Genomic DNA, 12244 nt, shown 5'->3' on the forward strand with positions numbered 1-12244 from the left:
AGCATTTGGAGTTAACCTTAGAGCCCGGATTGTGAGGGTGGTGAGCAGCATACAGAGCCAGCAGTCTTTTCCCAGAGTGGGATTGACCTACTGGAGAACAGCGTGAGTCCCATTAGCCAACTGTAACAGGTCTGGAACTAGTGAGGAGTTTGTGAAGACCTTGGAGGTGGGGACTCAAATAGTGGGAATAAAGACCTTTTGAATGTGAACTAACATTGCAAGATCTTTACCTGTTCCATCCACTTGGATGACTAACAAGTGTCCTGTTGTCCGGACGGTGTCATTGCGGTTATATATATGATATTGAACAGGGTTGAGGAGCCCTTTCTGCAGTCTGAAGGGGCTAGAGACTGAGCAAGGGGAAGCTTTGCATTATAAGGGGAGTTTTTCCAGACCAACACACTCCATGGTCTTTCTCTTCCAGGCCAATGTACATTGGCACATTTCCAGACCCCACAGTACCAGTTTTGAATGTTACTACATATAACAAAAGCGTTTTGACCACCTGTTGTGAAAGGGGATTCCTGAGAACCTTGACAAACATACTTATCGTTGGTCTGGTCAGTCCATTCCCAACTCATGTCACCACATCTTGTATAGTAACTGTTGATCTCATTCTTAGGGCAGGCATCAAAGTACAAAGACACATTAGGTTGATGGGGTCCCATCTAGAGGTTGAGGAGATTTGGAGTGCTTCCCAGACAGGCTTGGAACTCCGAGTATCCTTCCTTTCTGTAAACTCCTAAGAGGCTTTGATACATTATTCAAAGGAAAGTCATTCTAGTCCCAAATCAGAGACACTGGGGCGTAGGCAAGCCAGTGGTTGCACAGATTAGAGAAGGACGAAGGAAATCTTTTGGAAATTCCTCCAGTCCTCTGGGGTTACAACCCAGAGTCCCAGGGCAAACGTGTAGTCTTAACAGGAGGTAAAGGACCAGAAACCAACATTACATTAAAAAGATCACACACCATGGTCAAGTTTCATCCTAGTTTGACATATGCAAATCAGTAAATGTAACACACCACATAAATAGAATCAAGGATAAAAAAATCACTTGATGATCTCAGTAGATTTAGTGAAAATCCTTGATAAAAGATTCAGCATCTCTTCATGATAATAGTCCTGAAGAAACAAGGTATATACAAAGGTACCTTAATAGAAGATACACATGACAAACCCAACACCCAATATCATACTGAGTGGGGAAAACCTAAAAAGCATTTCCTCTAAAATGAGGAATGACAAGGATGTCCAGTGTCACCAGTCCTGTTCAGTACTGTACTTTGGAATTTTTGCTAGTGCAATTCAATATGAGAAAGAAAAGAAATACAAATAGGAAAGGAAGAAGCCAATAGTAGGCTCTAAAAACTCTACCAGAAGACTTAGATCTGACAAATAAGTTCAGCAAAGTGACAGTACAAAGTCAACTTACGAAAACCAGTAACTTTACCAGTATACCAATAATAAACTTCTGAGAAAGAAATCAGGACAATAATTCCATTCATAGTAGCTGCAAAAAATAAATAAAATACCTAGAAATCAGCCTAACCAAAGAAGTGAACAACCTGTACAGTGAAAATTGCAGAACACTGAAGAAACAAATTGAAAGTACTTGAAGATGGGAAGACCTCCCTCATTCATGGATCAGCAAAATTAATCTTGTTAAAATGGGCTTAGTGCCAAAAACATTCTAGAGTCAGTGTAGTCCCTATTTGAATACCAATGACATTCTTCACAGAACTAGAAAAAATATCTTAAATTCATATCCCAGAGTAACTGGAGAAATTTTGTGCAAAATGAATAATACTGATGAAATCATAATACTTGACTTTAAAACATGCTGAATAGTCACAGTAACAAAACCAGCATAGTACTGTAATAAAAATAGACCAGTAGAGTAGAATAGACAACAGAAAAACCACTTCATATAACCAGAGCTATCTGATTCTTGACAAAGGGATCAAAAACATGCATTGGAGGAAAGATAGCCTCTCTAACAAAGGATGCTGCAAAACTTGGATATCTACATGAAGAAGCTTAAAACTGTACTTCTTTCAGTTCGTATAAAATCACTTCAAAATGCATCAAAGATAAAGTCTTGAAACTTTGAAACACTTTCTTAATAGTACTCCAGGAGCACAAAAAATAATACCAAAAATTGACAAATGGGATTATAAAAAGGTTCTGCAAAGCAAAAGGAACAGTTAACCCAGTAAAGAGCTTATTGCAGAAATCTTTTCCAGTTACTCTTCCAGCAGAGGATTAGTAATCAGAATGTATGAGGAACTCAGAAAACTCAAACACACACAAATAAAACCAAATAATACAGTCAATAAATGGGCAAGTGAAGTGAACAGAAACTTTTCAAGAAAAGTACAAATTAGCAAAAGTGTAAGAAATGTTTAACATTGTTAGTTATTGGTGAAATACAAATCAAAACTACACCGAGATTCCCTGTAACCCTAGTCAGAAAGGCTATCACCAAATGTCTTGGTTACTTTCTTGTTGCTGAGACAAAATACCTGACACCTACAAGTTAAAGGACGGAAGGTTTATTTCAGTTAACAGTTTATAGAGGGTTTATATAGTTTTCTGGTTCCAAGGCAGGGTTGCACGTCAGAAGGGCATCTCAGAGGGGAAATAGGCCAGGGCAAAGCAGCCTAGAAACAAAGAAGCAGCAGCCAGCCTGCTTTTCCTCTGTCCCTTTATATTCCATGCATGCAATCAGCCTATTGATTGGTGCTGCCCACACCCAGGGTGGGGCTTCCATTATCCACACCCAGTACTAATTCCACTCAGTGGACTAATTTTAGTACCACACACCCTTAATCCCAATACCAATACCTTAATCCAGCCAGCTCTGAAAAATTCCACCTAAGAGTACGTGAGGCTTCACTGCAAACTGCAACATCAAGGAGAAAAAAAATACTGGCAAGGGTGTGGGCTAAAAGATGCACTATTGGTGGAATTTAAATTATTATAGCCATTATGGAAATAAATATGAAAGTTCCTCAAAAAGCTGAAATGTGAGATGCCATTTGATCAAGCTATACCACTCCTCAGCATTTTTTGGAAAGAATTAAACTCAACATATGGTAGAGATACCTGCACAGCCATGTTTATTGTGACCCAGTTCACAATAGCTAAGCTGAAGGATCAACCTAGGTGTCTGTCAACAGATGAATAAAGAAAATATTAGCCACAAAGAAAAAAATGGTCATTTTTTGGAAAACTGATGGAAGTAGAAATTATTATATTAGGCAAAATAAGACGGACTTAGACAAGTGTTGTGTGTTTTCCCTGATATGTGGACTCAGGCAAGGGGCGGAAGGGCAAAGAGAAGGAAAGTGAGAACATGGAAGTAGAAGGGGGACTATTAGAGAAGAGGAGAGAGTAGGAAGGAAGGGGAAGGAAAAGGTACGGGGTAATAGGGATTGAAATGATCAAAGCATGCTATATGCATGAATAAATCTCCCAAAATGAAGACCACTGATCCGTATAACTAATATGAATTTAAACTTCAGTGAAAGTACTAAAAGTAAAATTTATATTAAAATATTATCAGAATGTAGAGAAAGAAGACAAAATTTGAGAGAAAAAAAAAATACAAAATCAATCAGGTAGTTTAGTTTCCAGCAAATGAGAGTTTCAGAGGAGTGAACTGAGACAGCAGAGCAGAGAAAGTAATAGAAGAAATAATAGAAAACCATTTTCCCAGAACTGAAAGACAGTAATTTTTAGTTTGAAAAGTCCATAGCGCAGTAAATAGGGGTGGGTGGAAAACAGAATGAAAGAACTAACTAAATTTAACTCATGTTAAAATGAAGACTGTATACCTTGGAAAGGTGGGTTGAATGGGAGGATGAAGATTGGGAACATACAGAAACGATAACATCAGATTTCTTGTCTGTGATACTGGATATTAGAAGGTCAGCATCTTGCTGGTACTTTGAAGAAGCTCTGAGGGAAAATTATTTCCAACTTTGAATTTGAAACACATATAAAATGAAATTAAGAGAACATAAAAAGACGTTTTCAAATAGCAAGGTTTGTATGAAACGTACTTTATTAGGAAATTATTGAAGAACGTTATTCAGTAAAACAGGTGTAGACCAAGATGTAGGAGTGAGGACACAATGAATATAACTCTGGGAAGAAAGAAAACAAATTTAAAGCTGACAGCTATACAGTACACTTTGAGAACAGTCAGGTTGAGGAAGTCTACATGGGGATAAAAGAGGAGGTGATGCCAAATAAGTGTACATAACATGATTGAGAGGCTCAGTCATGACTGGGTGAGGGAAAAGAAGATGATAAAAGAGAATGATGGAAGACAGTAAATTGGCAGCCAGAAAGTCTGGGGAAAACTGAAAACTCTACCAAAAACTAGTGGTTAAAATACAAGGGCAACTGAAGTACAGTGTGATTTTAAGCAGTTGATGAAGCCTAAGAAAAGACTGAGCAGCAGATGGTAATGTTACAGCATAAGTCAAGCTGATATAAGTTTGAGATGACCACCAAATTGAGGTTGCAATATTGATGGGAATATTCGTTTTAGTTGTTTTGATAATTCTGTTTTAAAATAGTTTCTCACAAAATTCAAAATCCCTATTTTGGTTTGTTACCAGATAATGTGCCCAAAAGATGTCAGTAACCTTTATGTCTCCCAAATACACTTTGAGTGTGAAGGACTTTCCTTGTCTACACTAGTCTCTCCTGTAATTTTAATATATAAGTATGTATTCACTTTCATGATTGTAAAATGTTTTCATCTGTTACAGCTATTTTAGTATCTAAGTGTAATTTACCCCCATAAACTGTCAACATAACATACCTATCATTGTACAGGTCCTAAACATAGATATGTGGAGAATTGAAAGCTATTTGAAATTTAATCATTGACTTCTTATTCCATCTGAAATTTAGAGTAAGGGATGATATGGTAGCCCTGTCTTCTACTCGTCCAACTGTCTCTTACAAAACCCAGTCACTTAATGTTAGGGACTGAGAAACCTATATAAAGTAGAGGAGACCTTCCTCTACACACTTAAACAGGAAACAACAGCTTAAGCTAGCAATTCTCACTTAAAAATAAATGACCATTTTGAGTGAATTTCAAAATCTTACAGAAGAGTTGTAAAATAAGAGAGCTCAGAAAAAGGATTATATTTGGCAGTTGAATGTAGAGTCTGAGACCACACCAGATGAACTTTTAGTTGATATGTACACTTATGACAGAAAAAAATAAGTCAGAGACATGAATTTGAGGAGATGATTATTTAAGGTACACTTGACTTATTGGAGTATTAGCAGACATTAAGATAAATGTATTAGTAGACATTAAGATAAATGATAGCCCTTTTCTCCCATTTACTACTATCTACAACAAAAGATGATTTTTAATTACATAAATTTAAATGTATGTGGGTACTGTATTTAAGTATATAAAGTGAAAATTTAAGGACTCCTTACTGTTAGCAGTTGTTAGCAGTTGCCTTTTCTTTTTCTTTTCTTTTTTTTTTTTGTACCGAGAATTCAACTCAGGACCCTGTGCTTGCCAGACAGGCACTTATGCTACTGAGCTATATCCCTGGCCTGTAGTTGCCTTTTCAAATCCTTCCTGTATGTGCAGTAATAGTCTTTAAACATACAAATTTTTAGTAGGATCAAACTACATTATTATTAACTTCCTCCCTTTTCCACCCAACGACATACAAATACATACCTTTCAGTGTTAGATTACTAATCCCCCTGATTCCATTTAATGTTGCATAGCCCTCTATAGTATTGCAAGGTCAAGCAGAAACACCAGAACAACACCCAGGATTTGGAGGCAGATTTATTTACGTAGACAGGCACTGATCAGGATCATTCCCAGAATATCAGGCCCTGCCCTCTGGTGGTCTAGGGCTTATATGATGTAAGCAAGCAGGAAGTGCAGAGGCAGAATGGCTTGTCATCTGGGGATTGGTTTATACAGTGTGCATCACAGTGACCAGCCGTTTCTAAGAGACAGGAGCAAGCAGAAGTGGAACAGGAACTATCACTTGAACAACTAACAAACTGAAGAATATTGGCTAGGTGAGGGGCATTTTCTGCTACATTATGTTTTGTTTTGTTTTGTGTACCAGGAATTGAACTCAGGACCTTGCATTTGCCAGGCAGGTGCTTATGCCACTGAGCTATACCCCGGCCCATATATTATGTTTATATTATAATATATTTAACATCTTCGCGAGACATTTCAGGTTATGTTTAATTTTTTACTAATGCAAGCAACTCTGTGATAAGCATTTAAAAAGCATCTGTATTTGTGGTTTCCTATATTATTACAGATAACTTCACAGCTAGGATTTCTAGGTAAATTTTGTTAGCTGCTAGAAATTTACCCTTCAGCTCAAGCAACTGTGTATCATATACTTTATTAGATGTTACCAGCTTTTTAAAATGTTTGCAGATCTCATAGATAGCAATGGAATATCATTTTTAAAAGTTTCTTTTCTTTGATCACTTGTGGAATTGAACAGCCTTTCTTATGTAAAGTATTGAAACCAGGTGTGGTAGTGCATGCCTAAGGACTAGGGATATAGCTCAGTCCTGGGTTTAATTCTTAGTACTGCAAAAATAATTGACTTGTTTACTTTTTTGTTCCTTTTGTATTTCCCACTCAAAGATCTTTGTTTTGGGCATTAGTCTTTTTCCTGTTATGTGTGTTGCAAATACCTCCTCCCAATTTATTTCTTAATATGTATATTATATATATATATGTATATATAGTATGTTACAGATTATAAAAGTATAAACTTTACCTTTATGGTGCTTTCATTTTGTATTTTGCTTATGATCATTTCTAGGAAAATCAGGTGTGTTTTTATATTTTCTCCTGGTTTACATGTAGTTTTAAACTATTATTCATGAATTTATTTTGTTAGCTTAAAATGTAAACATTAATGTGCATTTTCCCTTAATAGCTAACGGTTTTTCTCATAAACCACTGAATAGTCCATCCTTCCCTTACAATTTGAAAAATCGGTAATAATAACAGGAGAGGTTAAAGGTTATAGGAAGTGTGTTTTCTTTTCATATGAATGGGATCCGTGAATTTTAAGACAAAGTTCAAGAATGTAGAGGTTTTCTAGAAAGGGGTGAAAGTGTGGTTCCCATGGGTACTGTAGTGATAAATTGGTTAGTATTAAATGTATGGGTGACATGGAATAAGGATATACATAACGCAAACAAATATGTGTAAGATTCTGTAAATAAGAAGCACAGCAAGTTAGTAGCTGCTTATATGATGTAAAATGGCATTAAAGAAAATTGTGAGCTTTTAAAAAAAGATTTATTTGGATTTGCTGTCTGTGGCCCTGGAATCATCATTATCCATCATATAGAAAATTTTTGCATAAGCCCTGTGGGTTAAATCAGATTTAAGTGTACCTCTTGTATTTAATTATATATCTAATGCCATTGAAATATAAAAAGCACTTTCAATTATGGAAAAGCTTAGTTGTATGATAGTGTAAAAACTATGTGATTGAAGAAAAAGACTACTAAATATACAAAATTTCACATCCAAAGGAAATTTTCTAGAATATTTGGTACATGTGTACAGAAAATAGTTATGATGTACAGAACTAAATTTGAAATGTTTTGGAAATGGGGATATCAGCATAATTTTAAAATTACTGACCTGTAATATAGTCATTATAATTGAAATACTATTTTACTAATTGTCTTCTGCCTTTTCTTTCCTGCATCTGTATCCTTCTCTTTTCTCTTTTGTTTCAGATCACACATCAGTTGGTGGTCTAGGGGACAGTTTTTATGAATATTTACTGAAAGCATGGTTGATGTCAGATAAAACAGACCATGAGGCAAGAAGGATGTATGATGATGCTATTGAGGTAATTATTGTCAGAATATTTTCCTACTTAACATACTGAATATGTAATTATTGATAGTGGCTAGACAAATGTAATCATTTTGTTGTATTCATTCAGGAAATACATGTTATATATAAGGATTTTATTAGATTCACTGTAGAGTTTGTATCTGTTTTAGTAGATAATCTTTATATTGCATTTTCTTTTATTTGTGACATTTTAAAGAGATTATTGAAGGAAGAGTTAATATATTTATGAAAATTATTTTAGTTAATATCTACAGAAACTGGGGAAATCTCAGACTTTACATACAGTTTTACAAACATTTTGTCTTTCAAATGCTCATTTGAACCTATATATTGAGAACCTTGTGAGTAAATAATAATGGAACCCAATTCCATGTAGCACACACAGTTCTAACCCTCATTGCATACATGAGATCACATGATCATTATCACCACTTTTCACGTAAAACCTTAATGTGCAATGAGGTTAAGTAATTTGTTGAAGGTCACTTAGCTGGTGAATGATGGGTCCAGGAACTGAACTGTCTGGATGGCAGAGCTTGCTCCCTTAACCACAGTATTTCATTGTTTTGTGTCTATATAGCCTCATATCACAGTTTGTGACAGCTTAAACTTGTCCCAAGAGTCATTCTAGGGTTCTAGACAAAAACCATGAAAGAGAAAGTATGTTAACAATTTGGTAAATTTTAGTTTCCCTGATTCAATATAAATCCGTATCTTCTTGATGAATTTAATTATTCCTTTGCTGTATTTGTATAACAGTACCATTTTAATATAGTCAGTAATCAGTTTTCAGCATTATGTTTTTAAATTAAATTATTACCTTTTATATACTTACGTTTTTAGAGTCCTAATCACAGTTTTTAAAACATAATGTTTGTTTTTTAAACTGCGTGAAAATTAGACTTTGTGGCCCATAGTGCTTTGCACGTGTTGCTCAGTAACTATTTGGAGTGGTTGTGTTAACTAATAAAATTAAGGTATAATCAAGGATCAGAATTTCTAAAAATTTTTTATAAAGTCTTAAATTTTGAAAATTTGGAGAGTTTTCATTGTTGTTAAAATTTAAACCTAGAAATGTTTATAATCCACAAAAGGTCATTATCTAGGCAAAATTACCTAAGAATATTCTTAGAAATGTGGGATTGAAAATAGCCCTAATCATTTCCATTAGACTTTGGACTTCATTGAAGGCAGAGATTAATGTGTCTTTGTCCCAGCCCTTAACACAAGTTCCAAAACCAAATACTAATGGGTATTAGTAAATCAGTTATATTTATTGCTTTTACTGTTGAGCAAGTATCACGTGTCAGTATACCATAGTCAATTTTCCTTCATAGTTCGGTGCTTTTCTATAATAGTCTTAATTTAGAACTATTCTTTTATTTAATTTTTGTGAAAAGAAAAATGAGATTATTCTGCATTTGTTACTGCTTTTCTAATTGTGTGTGTTTTGAAAAGTATGATACTATTCTGAAGGTTAATCTTATAATTTAAAATTATTTTCCATGAATTATCTGCTATATAAGCTTTGAGTCATGTAAATCTTAAAATTTATTTTATGCACCCTGTTTTTACTAATAAGTCCTACTGAACTAAATATTTTCAATAATAATTGATTAACTTTAATTTTGAAGCATGATCTCTTGTATGCAATTTTTGTAATGCTAATTTATCTTCAATAACCATTCTGTTAAGAAACAGTATGAACAAAATGCAAAATAAAGAGCATATTGAATACGTAGATGAACTAGGAATGGCTACTTACAATTCATTCTAATTTGAAATAAATCATATTTAAAATTTGCCTTTGAGCTATTCTGCTTAAATTATTGCCATCTGTATCCTGCTCCTCTACCCTTTCAGATTTTTATATCCATGGTTCCTTTTTGTTTTTCTTAGTTGTAGGTTTTATGTTTTGATGAAATCTATGTTTAGTCTTAATTTTTTAAATAGTACACAGAAATAAACCTTTTTAGAGATGCTTTTGGAGCAAGAAAACAATGTCAGTATTAGTGAAGATTTCAGTTAAAGATTGTTACTACTTCTTAACATTCAACAGTTTTAAATAAGTTGCATTCTTAGGTATTTGTCATAGTTTTGACGGAAGAGACCCATATGAGCAATTTCAAGAGTTCAAAAGTAAATTGCTGGTAAAAGCCCTCTCATTACCTGCTGTTTACCTTAGTCCTAGTAAGTTTCTGACAATGTGCGTGGGTACCTGTTAATTATAATATGCTAATATTTTTGTTATGAGCAAAACTACAAAATAATAAAAGTATTATATGGAAATGTATGACAAAACCATGGATATTATTCTTTAGGCAGTTTTTGAGTACTTTAATTAAGTTCACAAGAATGAAAAACATTATTGTGTCCCGACTAAAGAAACTCATTTTTTTATATGTGCTTCAGAGTATTATGGGTAAAAGAAAACGACAACAAAAACTTAAAATTCAATGGTGATCTCTTGTCATTTGGTTATCAGCTATCTCCCATTCCCCTTATAAGTGAAATACAGTTATCTAAGAACACTATAGATTTATGAAATTTTATAATTAATTTATTGAATGCATGGTACATAATAAATCTTCTGGAGTATAAGGTGATAAATAAGACATGGTCCCTACAATTCTGTAAAACGTATCATTCTGGAGAATATAGAATCTATCCAAAGTTCGTTGTTACTGAGTTTGTCGGAGAGCAACCTCCAATAAAAAGAAAAGTGTGGATTGACTCTTGAAAGAAATACTCCACTTCACTATCAGAAAGAAAATTGTAGTCACTAAGCTTGTATGATAATTTCTACCAAAGAGAACTGAATTAATACAGTTTCTTATACTTTTCCATAGAAATACCTCAAATACAGAGAATTGATTCATACTCCCCTAGCAGAGCCTGAAATCATAAGCCAAAGAAACAAAGCTGTTAAAGAAATCTAAGTTTTAAAATGAACTCTAATTCTTATATTCCACTTTTTGTTACATTCAAATTCAATGTAAAATACGTCCTTTACTGTCCCTGTGTCTTCATTAATAAAATTGACATGGTCCCTCTTACTCATGTAGTAGCATCCAAAGCAAATGTCTTCATTTGACAAGTAAAGGAGGAGGGAGTTAAGGAATAAATATTTAACTTTTAATTAGTTTTGAAAGTTTTATAATGTGTAAGGTGGCTAACCTTTTTAAATGGTGCCTTTTTAAGTACTTTGCCAGCTACCATATTTACATGGAAAATGAAGAACAATTTCAACTATTTATTGAAAATAATACCCTATTGACATGGCTATTCTTCCTGTTCATATTTTTGTTGTATGAAATAGAAAATGAATTAGTGAAGACTTTGTCTTACAACTTCCTGACATGATCTTAGTTGACTGATTATAAATTTCAAATGGACAAAGGCTGTAATGGATGATATTATGTAGAATGATACTCTATGCCAAGACTCTGCTTTCCCATTAGAGTAGTGGTTGGGGTATTTCTTTTGGTTGTGTACAATTTGATCACTCATTCCAAAACTTTCTTATTGTAAATTAAGTCTCCCAGTTTGAGAAAGTAACTATTTTACAGGATATTACTAAGTTTTTGTGACAGCTAGAAATAATGTTTGAACACTAGTAGTTTTCTTCTAAAATTTTAAATATCTTCTCTTGCTTGTAGGCTATAGAAAAACATCTTGTTAAGAAGTCCAAAGGAGGTCTTGTCTTCATTGGAGAATGGAAGAATGGGCACTTAGAAAAGAAGATGGGGCATTTGGCCTGTTTTGCTGGTGGAATGTTTGCACTAGGAGCAGATGGTTCCAGAAAAGATAAAGCTGGTCATTATTTAGAGCTAGGGGCAGAGATTGCGCGTACATGTCATGAGTCATATGACAGGACTGGTAAGAGTAATAAGGCTAATGACTTAGTAAAAATAATTTCTACTTGTAAAAATGTGACTAGGGGTTAAGAAGTAAATATATAAGTACTTTTCACTTCAAAATAGTTACACTATCACCGTGAATCATTTAAGAATTTTAACTTCAGAAATGTATTTTTGGGTCTATGTATTTTTTTTCTTTCTTAAATGGTACTAGGGATTGATTAAAACCAGGGCCTTCTCACTGAGCTACATTCCCAACCCTTAAAAAAAAAATTAATTTTGAGGCAGATCTCTTAATTTGCCCAGTCTGGACTCAGATTTGTGATCCTCCTTGCTTCCGCTTCCTGAAGTGCTTGGATCACTGTCATGTACCACCACACCCAGGTCCTTCATCATTGCAGAAATTGTGAACTCTGCTGCCTTTTTTTTTTAATGATTTAGAAGTAATTGTCTTAAAGACAAGAGGTAGAT

At 34.2% G+C, this 12244-nt stretch overlaps 1 protein-coding gene across 1 annotated transcript in view; it reads left to right on the plus strand.

The window, feature by feature from the left end:
• Man1a2 (mannosidase, alpha, class 1A, member 2) overlaps positions 1-12244 on the plus strand; it is a gene marked incomplete at its 5' end in the record, with an annotated part of 151089 nt that overhangs the window by 113739 nt on the left and 25106 nt on the right. Inside the window, 2 exon segments of the mRNA XM_005389057.2 lie at positions 7790-7905; positions 11573-11792. Coding sequence (XP_005389114.1) covers positions 7790-7905; positions 11573-11792 — 336 coding nt within the window.

This window comes from Chinchilla lanigera, unplaced genomic scaffold, assembly GCF_000276665.1.
Source record: "Chinchilla lanigera isolate Chin_1 unplaced genomic scaffold, ChiLan1.0 scaffold00034, whole genome shotgun sequence".
Classification (NCBI taxonomy): domain Eukaryota; kingdom Metazoa; phylum Chordata; class Mammalia; order Rodentia; family Chinchillidae; genus Chinchilla; species Chinchilla lanigera.